We start from the raw sequence: 18852 nt of genomic DNA, 5'->3' as shown, positions 1-18852 counted from the left end.
TATATTACATCCTGCATTTTTCACACCTAAGTTAGTGCTATATTTTTATTCTTGGCAAACAGTTTTTTTAGTAATAGAATCTCTTTATTCAGGGCACAACACATTTAAAGGGAATAGAAATGTATAACTTCTTACAAGCTGCCATTGTTTTCTTTATAGCCCTTACCACTATCTGTAAATGTTTTGTTTTAAGTCATTCCTTACTCCCATCCCATGCAAGTTCCCATTTGTCATCCTGCCAGGTAGGGAGAACTTTGTGTTGTTCTGAGTCTCTATTTTGTGGCCTGATGGAATGCCTCACCTATTCTGGGCACTCATCAATATTTGCTGAATTAAGATGAAGTAGAGTAGTAATTGGAGAAGGAGATGTCAACCCACTCCAGTATTCTTGCCTGGGAAATCCCATGGACAGAGGACAGAGGAGCCTGGTAGGCTATATTCCATGGGGTCACAAGAGTCGGACATGGCTTAGTGACTAAACTACAGAGTAGTAATTCTTCTAGGGATACTTACTTCATGAAATGCAGTTATTGAACTCATTTGAATATACAGTTTACCCTTGAACAGAACAGGTTTGAACTGCATACATCCGCTTATATTTATTATTATAAATATTATAAAATATTTTAAATTATACAATATTATGCATATTTCCCCCCCTAAATACATATCACGGTACTACACCATCTGCAGTTGGTTGAATCAGAGGTTGTGGAGGGTCAACTGTAAAGTTATATGCAGATATTTTTCACTGTGCAGAGGGTTCAAGGTCAAGTGTATATATTTTCAGCAGACACTGGTGTGATTTCAGTGCATTAAAATGTTCTCCTTGGTTCATCTAACTTCTCTTTCCTTGGTTACCTATTCATGGATTCCTGTCTTTTTTGTTAATGAATGGTGATTTTGAGAAGTATAGAAGCTTAAGACCCAGTCTTTTTCAGGAGAAATCTTTTATTTTTCTTATGCCTATTAGGTCATGAGAAATGGCACCTAATGTTAGTGATAATCAAATAGCTTATTGGTTTCTCCTAGGTTTCTAAGGGAATTCAAGGACTTGACAATGACTTTATGAGAATAAATCTTGCCCAGTTTAAAGGCAACTGTTTGTTGTTAAGGGATGGAGTCCTTACCACCCAACTGCCATGTTGGGGGTAACAGGCTTTGCCTCAGGGAGTGAGCACAGATTTCCTAGAAGAGAACTTGTCCTCTGTCATTGGGGACATGCTTTTGATCCAGTTAAATGCATTCTATCCTTGTAGCCATTTATTGAAGCGTCTCTCTAGAGAACTGACTCTGTGAAACCCACACTTGTTGGGGAGGAGGAGGAGATGCTATGTGGTAGAAGAGAAAAGCATGTATTTTGGTCAGGCAGGGCTGGGTTCCAGTGCTGACTGTCAGTTTGTAGTTCTGTGACTTTGGACAAGTTGCTTATCCTCTCTAAGCCTGTTTCCCCATCTTTAAAGTCTGGATGTCCTTTTGCCTTGATCTAGTGTGTAAGTATCCTTGGAGGCTCTCTGGTCTTATATGTTCTTTTCCTACCAGCTTTGGATTCAGGCTTCAGGTTGACATTCGAGCAGGTGAGTCAGTCAGTACTTTCCTATTATCTTCTAGGACCTTCCAGTTTAACTGCTCATGTTTTAAATCCTGGGACATTTTCTTTGTGTATGTTATTACCACAAAGGTGATTGTCAGTCATTTGCAGCTCATCATCTCGCTTTTCGTAAAAGAGACAGAACTCAAAAATCAAAATGATGCTACTGTTCAGTTTTGCTGGAGGCCAGCTATGGCCTTGACACAGAGACCAGAGTCTCAACGGTGCGTCATGATGGATGCTTTGGGTGGAACAAAAGAGCCTGGGTGAAGCTTGCCAGGAATTTTTTGGAGTTTGGGAATCTGAAGTGTGTGTGTGTGTTCAGAAGAAAGGTGCTACTATTCCTTTCCTGGAGTCAGAGGTCACTTTTTAAGTTGTTAGATCTTTCTGGATAGAATCTGTCCTTAACCTGGAACTCATCTGCAGCTTTTAGGTTGTAATACTCCTTTCTCTCTTAAGATGTCTGTTGGATATTCATAACTGCTCTAAACGAGAATGTTCATGCATATATGAAACAGCTAAGAGTAAGACAAGCTCACAGATGTGGCAAGTGGGAAAAGCTCTGAAAGTGAAATGAGATTTCCTAGCACTGTTTATATCTTGACTAGGTATGGAATTTAACTCTTGAAAATACTGCAAATGTAACATTTCATCTTTGGTCAGTCAGTACTACAGTCCAAGCAGGAGCTTTTGTGATGAACACATACGTGGCAGTGATGATTTAGTTGGGTGCCTGGTAGTATTTTATTTGAGGCAAAAATTAGGAATTTGTCTCCAGGAGATTATCTTCTGGTTAATCAGGCATCCAAATTTTTTTTTTTTTTTTCAGGCATCCAAAATTTAAAACGCAAAAGTAGCCTTCCTTTTGCTCTTCTGGTGAGTTAGAAACAGAGTTCTATTTAGATTTATACCTGTAAAGAAAGATGTTATACCTGCTTCACTTGTCTTGTTGGGTGAAGCTTTCCCAGGATGCTGTGTTTAGCCTTTTGTTTAGTTATGTTAATTCTACCTCTTGTTGTATTGTTTCTTTAGACTTTGGAAGAATGGTCACTTATTTTTCAGTAAACCTTAATGAACTGCCTTTGGTTATGTTGGGTTGCTTGGTTCCTGTAGCACTAACGGATTTGAAACAGATCTGACAAAACAATAGTAGCCTGAAATATGTCTTTGATTAACATGGCTCTATGTTAACATCTCTGGGGGAAAAAAATCTATCAGTGGTTAAAAAAAAATCTTCTTTTTTTCCCCTTCTCCTCTGACAAGACACAGAATACAGCATGACTTGTTTTAGTGCTGATTTTGGAAAAGCAGGAAATGCTTACTAAGTGGGCAAAAAATGATGAGGTTTGGACAGTGATGTTATGTTTCACATTCTGTATTTAAGAGAACTTGTAACTGTAATGTCTGCTTTGTGGCTAAAGAAAGAAAGGAGGAGGGAGGGAAGGAGGGTGGGGGGGATGGGGAGAGACAGATTGAGAGAGAGAGAGAGAGAGACAGAAAAAGAGACAGACGGAGTGACTTGTTCGATACAAAAGGTTAAGTGCCAGGGAGCCTGCCGGTGTGACTCACGCTCCTCAGGGCCGCACAATGCAAGGCCTGCTGCTGCCATCTCATTCATGTCTCTGGTTAGGGACAGATCACTGGGCTGGTGTGTGTCAAAAGTTTATTTTTATATCTCCTTTATTGACAGCAAAAACAGCATGGTGGTCAGTCCGCTTCAGTATAATAAAATGCTTTCTTTTAAAATATCTCGGTGCCAAGATGAATACGGTTTGCTAAAATAATGACTTTCACTCTTGCTAAGAAAAATTGATATTGGGACACAGGAGATTTGCCTGGTTTCTGAGGTAACTTGGTAGATTATAATCTGGTTGCCATAGAAACACAGCAGCAGGGAAAATTATAGAAACTAAACATTTGAAGAGAGATATTTTAATAGGATATGTGAAAGCCCTTTACCTATCCTCTTTATCCCTGAAAAGATGGGGTGGGGCTCAGGAATGGGCCTCCCGGGAGCAGCGAGGGGAAGGCATAAATGGCTTTTGGAGGCTGGCTGCCTCCAAGCCACTCCATGAGATGTGGCCCGGTGTCGGCGACCGCAGAGAAACTGCTGCAGACACTTTTCATGCAATATGATAAGCAGATAATGTGATAGAACCTGGAACATGTTTCAATTCAGATATCCCTTTTCTTGCCTGGGACTTCCCATAATATTGGTGAATTGTACTTTTAGAACTAGTATTTAGGACACATTGTCTGACAGTTATGAGTGTAGTGGTAGAGAGTATATGCATTTAAGATTGTCAAAGAATATCTGGGTCAGAGTCTTAGTGTTCACTGATTTTTTTTTTTTTCCTGCCTGAATAATTCGACAGGCATATCTTATAGACCTATCCCTAGAGGCTTAAACACAAAGCAGATGCCTTCTGCTCTGTTACAGTGATGTTAGAATTGGTTTAAGGATTTTTAAAAAAAAAACATGGGTAATTTTCTTTCTTGGACTGTTTTATTCCCCTGTAGTTGAGTTATATTCTATGTGTACATAGAAATAAAGTTAAGTCAAAAATATTTTCATGTTAGGAATGACTTTAAAAATTCAGTTTCAAGAAAGCAATGAAAATGTCTTAATCACTCCATAGAGATCGGGAAGGATTTCCTTTTGACTTCTTAAAATCACACAGTGTGTACATTGGGGAGGATTTGAATGCTGAAGACTGAAAAATTATTGACACAGTTACTGTACAGGAAAAATAAATTGCCTTGAAATAACTATTATAATTCAAGATAACAAGAAGCACCAGGGATGAAACTTGTACTGCTTTTCCTTGAATGGTCTTGTTTTTTCTAGTTAATGTATTTCCAGATTAAAAATGTTTTAATATCCTAACAGTGTTTCCTGGAATTATTAGTATAAGCAAAATACATAGACTTTAAAGATTTAGCTTTTAAAGATAAAATGGTTTTGATCTTAATAAATAGTTTTTTAAAACACATGAATTATGGTCTATATGGGGTGCCCAGGTGGCCCAGTGGTAAAGAATCTGCCTGCCAAGGCGAAGACATAGGTTCTATCCCTGGGTCAGGAAGAACCCCTGGAGAAGGAAATGGTAACCCACTCCAATATTCTTGCCTGGAGAATCCCCATGGACAGAGGAGCCTGGCAGGCTACAATCTATGGAGTTGCAAAGAGTCGGACATGACTGAGCCACTAAACCGCCACCACCACAGTAAATAAAGTTGACTTTTAACATTGCATGTTATGAAAGCTTAATTTCTCAAAGTAATGGTTGCAGTGGTTTTCCATAAGTTTTATAACTTTCATTCATTCAGTAAAAATATTTCTCAAGCACTTACTCTGTGTCAGATCTTGCCCTTATAGAGCCTAGATTAAGGCTCTATAAGGAAAGACAGACACAAAAGTAATTCCTTTACCACCCTAATGGCAGAAAGTGAAGAGGAACTAAAGAACCTTCTGACAAAGGTAAAAGAGGAGAGTGAAAAAGCTGGCTTAAGACTCAACATTCAAAAAATGAAGATCATGGCATCTGGTCCCATCACTTCATGCAAATAGTTGGGGAAAAAGTGGAAACAGTGACAGCTTTTATTTTCTTGGGCTCAAAAATCACTGTGGATGGTAACTGCAGTCATTAAATTAAAAGATGTTTGCTTCTTGGAAGAAAAACTATGACAAACCTAGACAGTGTGTTAAAAAGCAGAGATAGCACATTGCCGACAAAGTTCCATGTGGTCAAAGCTATGGGTTTTCCAGTAGTCATGTATGGATGTGAGAGTTGGACCATAAAGAAGGCTGAGTTCCAAAGAATTGATGCTTTTGAACTGTGCTGCTGGAAAAGACTCTTGAGAGTCCCTTGGACAGCAAGGAGATCAAACCAGTCAATCCTAAAGGAAGTCAATCCTGAATAGTCATTGGAAGGACTGATACTGAAGCTCTAATTCTTTGGTCACCTGATGCAAAGAGCTGACTCATTGGAAAAGATGCTGATGCTGGGAAAGATTGAGGGCAGCTGGGAAGAGAAGGGGTTCAGAGGATGAGAAGGTTGGAGGCATCACTGACTGAGTGGACATGAGTTTGAGCAAACTCCAGCAGATGGTGAAGGACAGGGAAGCCTGGTGTGCCACAGTCCATAGGGTTGCAGAGTCAGACATGACCTAGCGACTGAACGACAACAACAACAATTAATTGCAATTATAGATTTTAGGAAGGAGCTGAGTTTCATTTTGTTTGTTTTTTGAGAACCCATAGTGCAAGACCTGTCCTGTCCTGAGAGTCAAATGCCAGTCCTTAATCTGGCAAGGATAAATGGGTGGTGGCTGGTGGAGGAATGAGTAAGGTGGGCAGAGGGTAGAGATGAAGGAGTGCAGGGGAAAGCATTGCAGACAGAGGAAACAGTGTGCTTGATGGTTTCAAGGCAGGAACCAGGCTTGCTCCCAGAACTTCAATATGAATGTGACATTGCCATCCTTCTGTTTTCTAGAAATATATAGTCATTATTTTAATACTGTTAATCTTGCACCTGATGATTTTTAACAACAGTTTTTTAAACTTGGATTATGTCCTTTGATTTATATTTAGATATAGATTAATTATTTTTCCCCTTTTGTTATCTAAACTAACTGAATGAGATTAGAACTAAAATTCTGAGATTCTTGAACATATTTTGCCATGTCATGCGTGATTTAGTCTTTTGGAAGTTGTCTTCTGATAACAAAATATCTGTTACATGACTAAAATAGACATTTAGGTAATAGATTTAAAGATTTGTGTGTGTGATAGGTCCTACTTATACTGTTCATTACTATTTCCAGGTCCTATACATAGGTACTTTTTTCCCCATAAACATTTTTCTTATAAATTGCTTTCCATTGTTATAACACAGGAGAATTCACTTAGCTATATACAAATGCATATACTTATCCCCCATCAAATTTGAACCAGATCTAAGACATCTCCTAAGTTTTATGTTTATACAAGATTCTGTGCTATGTATTTCTTGTCTAGTACATAAATTTAGTAATGAAACTGTTGAGGAGAAAACCCCAGATGTTCTAGTATTAAATTGAAAATTAGGGATTTCCCTGGTGGTCCAGTGGTTCAGACTCAGTGTTCCCAATGCAGGAAACCTGCATTCTATCCCTGGTCAGGGAACTAGATCCCACATATCACAACTGAAGATCCTGCGTGCCACAACTAAGATCCAGCACAGCCAAATAAATAAATAAGAATAAATTAAAAAAATTGAAATTAATGTGTTATTTTGGCAGGTTATTCTCGTTCAAGTTAATCCAGGTGAGACTTTCACAATAAGAGCGGAGGATGGAACACTGCAGTGCATTCAAGGTAAGGAAGTTTTTTGTAAGCTTTCTAATAAAAAAAAATTTCCTTTATTATTTTATGGAAGTAAAGTTTATCTCTGAGTCTGCATGTGATTTTCTAGAAGTAAAATTTATCTTGGAATTTTTTTTTTTTTTTTGCTTTTATTAGGGGCTCCTTAATGCTGAGTGGGCCTGTGATATATAAGTGACACAGTTAAATATCTTGAGTATTAATTGACTGTTAAGTGAATTAAATCAACATGGGAAAGTTTGCATTGTCTTCATGTATTATGGAATTTGGTCCCCTGAAAAATCCAGAGATTTTTAAGAGACCTTAAAATTCCAGTATAGAATAGCACATACTTTTTCAAGTTAGATGAAAGTTTCAAATACATACTGTGATGCTACCCAAATGATGCTTTTAGAGGTAAAAATCTATATTAAATATCTCTTAGTTATTTATTACTGAGTAACAGGTTACTCAAATTTGGTAGGTATATACAGCATTGGTTGTCTACAGTTTCTGTGGGTCAGGAGTTTAGGTACAGCTTAGTTGTGTCCTGTGGCTTTGGGCCTATGGAAACGCTAAGAACCAAGTGTGGGCTAGTGCTGCCGTCCACCATGAGGCATGTCTGAGTGTCAGTCTGTTTCCCGGCTCGCCTAAGTGATTGTTGGCAGGGTTTAGGGTTTTTGGTGGGCTAGTGGCAGGCAGCTTCCGTCTGTTCCTTGCTAAGTGGCCTCTCCATGGAGGTGCTTACATTATGACCGCTGGCTTCATCAGAGCAACAACTACAGGGCAAGAGGGAGTACTCTGTCTAACCCGCTTGAGAACAGTGATTACACAGCATGTGAATACTAGCAGGCCGGAATCACTGGGGGCCCCTTTACAAGGCTGCCCACCACAGTGCACCCTCTGCCCTCAGTAATTCATGTCTCTCCTGTGTGCGAGATACCCCTCCTAAGATCTCCAAAAGTGCTATTCCACTACTGCATCAGCTCTCCAGCATCTTATCTAAATAAACTCCAGGTATAGCGAGGCTCCTTGAATGTAGTTCTTTAAGGACGGCTCCTAGGCCATTTCAGTTAATTTCTGGTTTGTGTAATACTGGTGCCTCTTCTCTGTCATTCACTTTGGAAAGAGAGAGAGACATAGGTACTCTGATCCATATGAGGCTCTACTGTAAGAAGATCAACCCAGATCTGGAGTTAGTCTTAGATACTGCTGTGTTGGAGGGCACTCTGGTGATAGCTTTTTGGCAGTGATTGGGATTATGGGACAAATGGTAAATTGGCCTGTAATTGAGCTCAATACTAGGTTGTTGGTTAGACTGAAATCTGCCCAAAGGTCTTATTGTTAATACCTGGGCTTGCTCACCAATGTATAAAGAAAATGAATGGAAATGCCCTTTAGTTTTCCATAGTGAACTACATGGAAAAACTTAATTTTTTTCTATCCTGCATAATAGAGTATGCTGCTGTGTAGCTTCACTACTTGTTTTTTTTTAACTGTAAGAACAAAAATTTAGGAAAAAAATTAAAACTCATTTCAATTGCAATTAATCTGAAATGATTTAGCTGTTCATGAACGGTATTTTTTCTGATGGCATTTCGCTGATCGTCGTGTTCCCGAAATTGATCGTTGGTGTTCTAAACCATTTAAAAACCAAACCATACAAAGGAACTTCAGACAAAAGAAGAGAGAAAATATTTTAAAGTAGTACAAGATACAGAATCTTCCACGTACTTGTATTACTGTAACATATCATCAACAAATAAAACCTCAAAATTCACTCTGTATCTTTAAAAAAGAACACACTAGAAAAAACTAGAGGAAAAGTTATTTTACCTACATAGAAAAGAAGCTTATGTTGCCAGTTAGTAAGAGAATAGTTGAGCTTCTGGTCATAGTAAGGTTGGAACCCCACGTACTGGCTGGAAGACTGTGTCCCTCTGCAACTGAGTATGTGTAATAGAATCTATAAGAAGCAAATTGCTGAGTGGATCAACTTGTATAAAGTCCACTTTTTCATGCCACCTGCTTTTACTTTTGGTGTTTGAAGAGGGTGTGTGTGTGTGTGTGTGTGTGTGTGTGTATATGTATATGTATTCATCTAGTTAGCCTCTTCCTCACTTCTTTTGAGTGCATGTTCGTAACTGGTATACTCTGCAGGGTATTTTGCAAGTATATTGCTCTGTCCACAATGGGAGCTTTGTATTTATTCATGATGCTACTTGGAGATAAGTGACAAGTGACACTAACACCCCTTTCAGTGATTTAAAAAAAATGCTGTTGACTAAAGAAGAATTGTGGAGCCATTTATCTTTGGCTTCCTCCGAGTCTTCAGTCTTTATTCTCTTCTGAACACCCAGATACTGTGGTTATCTTTATTTGGGACATATTGGTACCGGGCCCAGCTAATTGAAATGACACAGAACAGGATGAGAGGGACAAGGACCTGGAACCCCAAGTGGTTTGCTAGGGCTTGGGAGGCACTGGGACAACAGGATCAACTGCAGGAACTGGAAGGAACCCTAGTCCAGACCCATTGTTGGCCATTCATGTGTAATAGGCAGTCACTCAGGCCAGGTGTCCTCACTGACCCCTTCATTTGCATTCCAGTGTGAGTGAGTGAATGCTTCACTCCAGATGGGTAGAACATATCAATATAGAATGTGGGAATAGGCAGTATATTTATAAATTCGTTGTGATTAACATCCTTATCATTGCTAATATATATTTTTTTCAACTTTTAGGCTTATGTATTCTCTCATTGCATGGGTATGACAGATACATATGAAGCTGAGACCTGTAGAGGTTAACACACAGCTACAGTCACATAGGGAGAAAGAGCAGGGCTCTTGTTTTTCAAATAATTTTATTTGTTTTTGGTTGTGCTGGGTCTTCGTGGCTTCGCAGGGTTTTCTCTAGTTGTGGTGCGCGGGGCTCCTCTCCAGTCGCGGTGTGTGGGCTTCCCATTGCGGTGGCTTCTCCGGTTGGAGCACAGGTCTAGGGTGTGCAGGTTTTGGTAGTTGCAGCACCTGGACTCAGTAGTTTTGGCTCCTGGGGTTTAGAGCGCAGGCTCAATAGTGTGGCACACAGGCTTAGCTGCTCAGCTGCATGTAGGATCTTCCTGGATCAGGGATTGAACCCATGTCTTCTGCACTGGCAGGCAGATTCTTTGCCACTGAGCCACCAGGAAAGCCCCAGGACCAGAGCTCTTTATTGCCTTGCACTGTGGCTTTACATCAGGGAGTCATGAACTGAAATCGACTCCATTTTCTTGAGCACATGACAAAAACAAGGTGGCTTCCAATTCTTGGAGTAGCAGGATTCTGGGAAGGATGCTAGATGAGTACTTAGGTCCCCAGGATAAGATGGAGGTGGTTTGGAGAGCCCAGAGTTGGGGTGGGCTGAACTGCTAGGTGGGGTTTCCACTTGAGGTGCTGGAAGGAGAGAGGTACAACGGTAGAGGACTGGTTAGGAAAGGATCAGAAATTGAGTCATACTGTAATGGAAACTTCTGAAAGAAGTATTTGCATTTTACCAAAGATTAAAGTTAAGAGGATGAAGCTCTAGTTATGCTCTTTCAACACCAGCCAGCAGATGGAGAGATGGTTTTTTTTGGCAAGGATGGATCGACGGTTGGTGGTGGTGGCCTTCCTGGAAATTAAAGTCATACCCGTTGCTTACGCCATGGTTGAAACTGTCAGCCTTGTAGCTTTGCTGTTTCAACACTAGCCAGCAGGTTAAGGATTGCTGGTGGTGGGGGGTGCGGGGACTTGTGACTTAGGAGTAGGGAGAGGAGCTGGTTGCAGGTCTCCCTGGAAACTTTGAAATTACATTGTATGAGGTCAACCCCCTTTGCTTGCAGTTGCATTTGTTAGCGTATTGGTTTTCTCTGTTGGACATTTATGACATCACTAGAAAATCCCTAGAAGCTTATTATGATGCCATGAAAAGGCATTCTGGAAATTCAGAGCAAATCAAAGTCAAAAATATTGTTACTCTGGGGAAAAAAATGAGATTTTTGTTTTTGTTTTCATGGGAATGTCCTTGGTGATAATGAAGGAAGGAAAACACAGGAAACATACAATATGCTGTGAAAGCAGATTCATTTCTGATGGAATATTTCTCAATATTTTTCATGAAACATGAATTATGGGTCTTGACGGGGCCACAAAAGGTCATAGTTCATTCTCACGGGGCGGCAGCACTATACCTATGGCATCCTAGACAAAAGATTTTTCTTTCCTAGGCCAGATGAAAGTGTATAAAGAGCTAATTGTTGGGGGAAAAAAGAGTCTTAGCAATCAATATGAATTCTTTCCTTTGCTTAAATTCAGACATTAATAGAGGGCAGCCACAGGTCTCTTCCATTATTTTCATATCCTTGTCTGGGCTGAGGTGCTGGCAGTGCAGCCTTCCTTCCTGTCCACACATGCCATCTTTTTTTTCTGGGCCATTTCTCTGCTCCCTGTAAAACCCTTCAGCCAAAACAAATACCACACTTCCTTTAAGCTTTAGGTTTGTCTCCTTCAGGAGGGCCCTTTCCGCCCCTCCATTTCAGTCCATTCTGACCTTCCTCTGCGTTCCTGGAGGAGCAGGTAGCACTGCATGTGAGCGTCTGGTGGTATGTGTCAACCTTCCCTTAGCCCTTGAACTGGACTGTGAATTCACTGTGACAGGAAACAGTGTATCCTCCACCCTAACCCACCCCAGCCACACAGCCTGGCAATAATTCCTGACTTTAGACCCTTGACTAGCCCTGGCATTATATCAGATGTGATGATATTTCTTTTAACTTTTACTATTGTGCTGGGAACTTAAAGGTGTTTAGTTATGTGATTTAGTGGCTTTGAAAATCTCTGTAGAAGAGCTTCCAAATCACATTTTAGTTAAAGCCAATCAGTTTCCTTTACAAAAACATTTGGAAGTCTGAAAACTTTCATATTGACCTGTACTAATGCTACAATTTTTATCTTTCAAGTCTGTTATATTTCAAATAGTGAGCCCGAAGGAAACAGATGAATGTTATGGTGATAATAGCAAAAACAAGATAAAAGTGAAATGCTTGGGATCACCATTATTCTATAAAGAATAATATTTAAATATTTTTAATTGCTAGTGTTCTTTGTCCAGAATAATCCAGACATCTTTATGAAGATGATTATTACTCAGCCAATCTGTGTTAAGTGGGTAGAGATCTTGAAATGGCAGGAAGGGAAGCTCCAGGAAAACCCTTCTCTGAGATGGCTGTAGTTTGGATGCTATTAGAGTGGAAGCTTTTTCCCCCTCCTGCTTTGCTCTCCCTAAGCCTTCTTCAGCTCTGTGTCTGACTCCGCCCGCCCCACCGAGTGTGGGAACCGTATCATTGATGAACAGCACGCTCTGCTCACAGGCTCTGTGAATGACACCATTGAGAGCCTTTCCGCATCTCTGAATCTCCTTGTTTGTCTCCCTCCCACCCCCTCACCCCGCCATATTCGGAATCCAGAATGCCACAGGGACGTTCAAGTTACTTTTTTTTTTTTTCTTACTTGGTACTTTAAGTGCACTTCTTAGACTTGTTTGGCACATTAAAGCACCAACCTGACATTCTTTCTAAGAATTTTAAGACACGTCCTAGGGAGCTCTCATTGTCTCCTGCTTTGTTAATTGAGAAATGACAGGAGTGATGTCACTGGGAGGGCTTACAAGCTGAGGTAGACTATCATTTCACGAGCAAATCTATATGGTCTGTGCCTTTAAAGCAGACTGACTGAAAATGAGGTATTCCTGCTTTACTGGCTTAAAACCAAGGAAGGGGACCTGCTGTAAATGAAGTCTGTCTTCTAAGATTGATTGCACCCTTCCTTGTCCTGGCGTAAATTTGCAAACAAGATTTTCATCAAAACTATTTGGGTGGTTTGAAAGTGAAATTACTGCATATGACTGCCTTTAAATCTTTGAGAATCTTTGCGAGCTTTCATTACACTGAATATCTATTTGATTTTTATTTGATTGTATTTAATTATTTATGGAAAGTCTGCATTATATGGGGAAAGGTTTTTTTTTTTTTTCCTGTTACAATTTTTGTATTTTGAGAGCTTTTTTCAGAGCACAGGAAACCACTTTTAAAGTCAATTTGTTTTGCATCTGGGGATTTGTGAGAGATCACTAACCTGAAATCTTACTGTGAACAGTTAAGGTCTCACTTGATAAATCTTGTAGAATTAAAAATACCAAATCTTTAGCCCAGGCTAGCCCTTCTGTACTGCCCATCTTTTTGATTGATCCAAAGCTGTATTTGGTGAGAGTTATTAGTACATAGCCTTCCAGTGAGGCTCTAGGTTGAGAGAATCTTTGAGTTTCTAGGAAAATCTGAATTACTCCACCAGCTTGCCAGCTGATTTTATAACTTAAGCTTTGGGACAGATTGGTCTTTTACCTGTGTGTGTGTGGTATTGATGAAAGGTTGATGAAGAATCACTTTTAGCATTGTAGATATATACCTGATCTCTCAAATGCTTGGAAGCCTTATTTTGGGTATGATGATTCACCTTGTCTCTCACACACAGGGCATACGTAGTTGTTTGTGCAAATAGGAGTTCTGTATGCTGACCTGATTGGTCCCCTTTCAGACAATAGCTTGCTGCTGAGTAACTGCAAGATTACCAGCAGAGTGATAAGAACCAGTAAATACTGATGTGCCTAGAGCAGAAGAAGGCAATGGCAACCCACTCCAGTACTCTTGCCTGGAAAATCCCATGGACGGAGGAGCCTGGTGGGCTGCAGTCCATGGGGTCACTAAGAGTCGGGCACGACTGAGCAACTTCACTTTCACTTTTCACTTTCATGCATTGGAGAAGGAAATGGCAACCCACTCCAGTATTCTTGCCTGGAGAATCCCAGGGACGGGGGAGCCTGGTGGGCTGCCGTCTATGGGGTCGCACAGCGTCGGACACGACTGAAGTGACTTAGCAGCAGCTAGAGTGCAAAGCCCAGTTTTTGGAGGTGGTCGGAGGAGGGTCTGGGATGCTAAGTGCAGCTGTCATCATTCTGGGACCAAGTAATGTCATGAGAATGGTTACATCAGTGCCAGACTGTGCTGTATCCCAGGAGGTGTGAAGTCCCTCTCCAGATGTACCCACTCTGTCTGCTGCTTTCTGCCTTGCCCAGTGATCTTGATTGTCTTTAGCTATTCTTACATATTCATGGGGCTTACTTGGTGGTTCAGTGATAAAGAATCCATCAGTCAGTGCAGGAGTCAAAAATATTGGAGTGGGTAGCCAGGCCCTCCTCCATGGGGCATTTTTGCCTGGAAAATGTCATGGACGGAGGAGCCTGGAGGGCTACAGTCCATAGGGTTGCAAAAGTCAGACATGAGTGAGCGACTAAACCACCTCCACAACCACCACACATTCATAATTAGGACAAAACCTTTACCCAAAATTATATTCTCAGACTTTCTTTGGTCTTTTTCTCCAAATAAAGCTTGAGTGATATAACTGCTAGAAGTTATAAAAATTATGTTCTGAGAGTAAAGGCTCTGTAGTGTGAATCCCTGACTGTTTGCTAGATGATGGTTAAACTCTTAACCCCAATTTCCTCTCTTAAAATGGAGGTAGTGGGAATCCCTATGCAATAAGGTTGTGAGATACAATCCATTGTAAGTACCAGCATCATCACCATCACCGTCTAGTAATGTATACAGCTTTGGTGATGATTTTTGTCCTAAATTGATGTCATGATCAGTTGTGGGCATTGAATTGATTATCTGGCTCATGGAAATCTGTCTTAAGTTCTGGTCTCTATTTTATTGCCAACTTAACAATAGGCTTGCTTTCATGGGGTTGATGGTGATGGCAACATTTCAGATGAAGGTTTATGGAAATGTATATATATTGTTCAGATAAAGGATTGTGGATAAAACAGTGGCTCCACCTTTTCCTACATGTAAAGTAAGTTTTGTAGTTGAAGCTTCAGCTGTTTCTTTTTCTGAATGATAAAACAGTTAACTCTCACACTGTACCTGAGAGGCCCTATTCAGACAGGCCTATGAAGCAGTTCCTCTGGGTAAGCCTTCCCTCCTTTAGGTCTTGTCATTCACATTTCAATGAAATTCTGGACTTCTTTAATCTTCATTTAATGTATTTTGCTCTTAGGCTGTACTGAAGGGGCAGTAAAGCATATTGGTAAGATTATTATGGGTTTTGGGGTAAGATTGCCTGGCTTAGAAGTCCCCTGCATGTTAGATGTATATCGTAAAAGCAGTTACTTCTCTTTACCTACACCTAATCTGTAGAATTGGAATAATAATAACAGTCTTAAAGAATTGCTGTGAAGATTAAATGACATATTGGGTAGAAAGCACTTAGAAGAGTTTCTAAAGCAATGCAAGGGTCCAGTAAAAAAGGAACCATTATTAGGCTCCCAGTATCCTTTACAGCTAGACATTGAACCACGCTTTTTTTTGTTACTTGTCAGTTTAAAGCATTTCAGGAAAGCTTTCTGAACTTGAGGCATTGGTTAGGAGTTTTTCAGATGTCTTCACACTTTAGTTGTAATGTTTCATAATAATATGTTTAAAAATTATGCATTGGGAGTTTAGCTTCTGTGCCCTTTTGTCTTGCAGGCTTGCTCAGCAATGACTAAAATGTCATTTCTGAGGGCACCACTGCTTGGAGTTCCTTAAAAGTCATGGATTGTTGTGTGCCAGATAATTCCAAAGAAGCTAATTGTCTCGTTACCTTGATTGTCCGCCACATTTTATGTCACAGCTTGTAGTCTTTAGTTCTTGCTTTATTCTTTTGTATTTTTTTACCTTTGTTTTTACACTTATAATTTGAAATGGGAAATTTCATGTAAAGAAGACTGTAAAGGATTCTTAAGGTTTAGGGGTCAAATCTTAGTAATCTTTGTTTCCCAGTGCCTGGCCAGCACCTCCTCAGTGTCCAGAACAAAAGGAAAGTCATTTCCTAATATACTGCTGAAAAGTCATGTCAAATGATGGGAAAAGTCTCTTAGTCAATTCACAGAGGTAATTTTTTGTTTTTGTTATTGTGCTTAAATAGTTAAGTTTGGTTATTTTTTACTCTCCATTCCTCAAGTTAAGATAATGAATGCAAGAATAAGTTTGTTTCCAAAAGCACACAGTAATTCTGAAGTCCAATATATGGGTTAGCTCCCTTATTTTGTAAAAAACATGAAGGAATGATCATTATATTCATTCTTTTGATAATGTTTTTCTTTTGTGAGGAGTAGGCTGGAAACACCCTGGAAAGTATTGTTAAGGCTATTTAATAGTGAAAGATGGACCAACTTTATCTTTTACATTATTAGCAAGTAATTTAGATTATTCATTAGTATTTTATGTTTTCATGCAGTTAAAAATTATTGCCATTATCTTTAGCAGTAAACTCTCAGTAAACCCCATGTCAGACCCAGGAATAATAGATAGACTACACCTTAAATTGTAAATGAGTTTGATTACTGAAGTAAGTGGAGTTGCTACGGTGATTTTTCTCTTCCTCCATCAGCAGAGTGATTGAAGGAGAGAGCGAGGTGGTGAGATGGTGAGGGGCAGGCAGGAGGCCAAGGCAGCTCGAGTGAAGGCAGTGCTGGTGGGTGTGGAAGTGGGAACAGAAATTTGAATTGTATAGAAGATAGTCATGACTTGTTGACCAGGGAAACACTGAAGAAAGGGAGTAAGCTATGGAATAGATGTTGTATGTTTCCCTAAGATAGGCAGAATCTAGTCCTTCAGGAAAATGTTTGTCTTACAGTGTAAACAATAGTGACTAAACATTTTGTACTGTCATAATTGGGCAAATATTAGGATTAACAAAAAAGAAAGAAAAAAATTTTTTTAAGTAAGTGCTTTTTTTCTGGTAGTATTGCTTCTCAGAGGAGAGTTTCAGTGACTTGAAAAGTATTTTGCACACTATTTTTCAGGATGTGAAGACAGTTGGGTGAAAGGGAAGTGTGTTTGAATACTTCTTTCTGGATCCATCCATCTAAATATGGAGAAAAGTGACTTCCAAACTGCCCACTTTCCTTTATGACTACTGGTTTGGGGTTCTTTGAATATACCCACATTTCTTATGTGGCTAAATATAATCCTCCCCACCTCCCCCCCCACCCCTTTAGCAGTTTGGAGAGAAAAGTTGATTGTTGAAAACTCTTCAAATCTTTTTGTGTCTGAGTTGAAATGGAAGCATTCCATAATTTAAATGTAACATCTTTATGGACACTTCATATATTGCAGTGTAATAGAACCAGAATTGACATGTTTTGTGGTATCTTTCTGGCTGAAGGTGTGTCCACATTTTCACTTAATTTTAAAAGTTTTCAATTACTAACATAATTTCTGCTCTAAACTGGTAAGAGGAGGCAAAACATTGAGGGAAGAAAACTCTTTGGGAAAGGAATGGAAACTTGAAAAGATAAGCACAGGCATTATTCTTTGTGTGTTTTTGAGTGCAAGTATGTTGTTCTGTGCTAGAAGACCGACTAGATGAATTTTACCTGTTGTGTTATGCAGTTCTCAGGAAAGTGGATTTACATACTCACACGTACACTTACTTCATGTGGATGTCAAGTTAAACTCTGCCTGTTCTTGGCTTGAAGTTGCATGTCTTTGACCGCTGGCTGGGGCTGGATTGCTTTCGTTAGCCGGGATTGGGTCCTTTAACATCAGTTCAGGGTGTCTCATGCTAGATCCAGCCATGTCAGTTCTCTGTGCCTGCTGTGAGGATACAAGCAGTGCAGACAAAACAGGTACTTAGGCATGGCTAGAACCTAGCTCCGCTCCTCCAGTTGAGGAAGAATGACCTTTGCAGGTGTTATAATCAAACCTTTATACTTCACTTGCCTGAGTAAGCTGAAATAGTCATAAAATGTTAAAATGTAGCAAAAGTGTTGCTTATTATCCTGTAAGTTACAAATCAAGACCAGAGATCAATTTGGTTAATTTAGTCTCAATAGTCAAGACATTTCTTCGCTTTTTTTAGTGAGTATTTAAAAAAATTTTTTTATAGTGGTAAAAATCCATAATATAAAACTTATTATTTTAACCTTATTTTAACTGTATAGTTCAGTGGCACTAAGGACCTTCACATTGTTGTAAGCATTCACATTTTTGAGTGACTTAATTCTAGCATGTTATGCTTAACGTAAAGAACGCCCATTCTTTACCAGATAGCTCACTGGTAAAGAATCCACCTGCCAGTGCAGGAGACTCAGGTTTGATCCCTTGGTCAGGAAAATCCCCTGGAGCTGGAAATGGCAATCCACTCCAGTATTCTTGCCTGGGAGATCCCAGGGACAGAGGATCCTGGTGGGCTGCAGGCTGCAGTCCATGGGGTCACAAAAGAGTTGGACACAACTTAGCGACTAAATAACAACAAAGAACATCTCTAACCTCTCAGAATTTAAAAACTGGTTGTATTAACATTGGTGCTTTGTAACTTTTGCATATCAGAATTACCTGAAGATCTTAAAAATGTACAAGCTGGCCTCCAGGCTAATCGTAGGGAATTGTCAGATTGTCTAAGCCAAAGGGAACTGTTGTATTGTTGGGGGCAAGACCTTGGCATTAGTTTTGAAAAGCTTCATAGGTAATTTAATATGCAGTGGAGGTGGAGAATTTCTGGTGAGCCTAACCCTCAGGATGGTTAAAGGAATTCCCATGGTGTGCTTTCCCAAGTACATCACATTCACATGCTGTGTACCTGTCAGTTCATCAGGTTCCTTTTCTTTAAGAAAGTTTGCAAAGTGCTTAAAAATCTTTTTATCTTGTAATCGTATACTTAATAAGTAAACTCCTCGTGGTGGTTGTCTTTGTTGAACCCATTAGTTAAAATTGGTCTTCAGTTGTTAAAAACTCCTGTAAGTAGTGCATAAGGGTCATCAAACAAATTTGAGTTTATTCCTTTCAGCAGAGACT

The 18852-nt window shown here is 39.7% G+C and overlaps 1 protein-coding gene across 7 annotated transcripts in view; it reads left to right on the top strand.

Annotated features, from left to right (window-relative positions):
- The window catches only part of FNDC3B (fibronectin type III domain containing 3B), a 356072-nt gene that overhangs the window by 90946 nt on the left and 246274 nt on the right, over positions 1-18852 (top strand). For 4 of the 7 annotated variants that reach the window (XM_061415747.1, XM_061415714.1, XM_061415704.1 and 1 more), the window contains exon 3: positions 6875-6950. The exons of the other annotated variants lie outside the window; for them this stretch is intronic. In XM_061415747.1, coding sequence (XP_061271731.1) covers positions 6875-6950 — 76 coding nt within the window. The remainder of the gene's footprint in view (positions 1-6874; positions 6951-18852) is intronic. 7 annotated transcript variants of the gene reach the window in all.

Source organism: Bos javanicus, chromosome 1 (genome assembly GCF_032452875.1).
Source record: "Bos javanicus breed banteng chromosome 1, ARS-OSU_banteng_1.0, whole genome shotgun sequence".
Taxonomy (NCBI): Eukaryota; Metazoa; Chordata; class Mammalia; order Artiodactyla; family Bovidae; genus Bos; species Bos javanicus.
The sequence above is the reverse complement of the archived record's forward strand: the minus strand, read 5'-3'. Positions and strand labels throughout refer to the sequence as shown.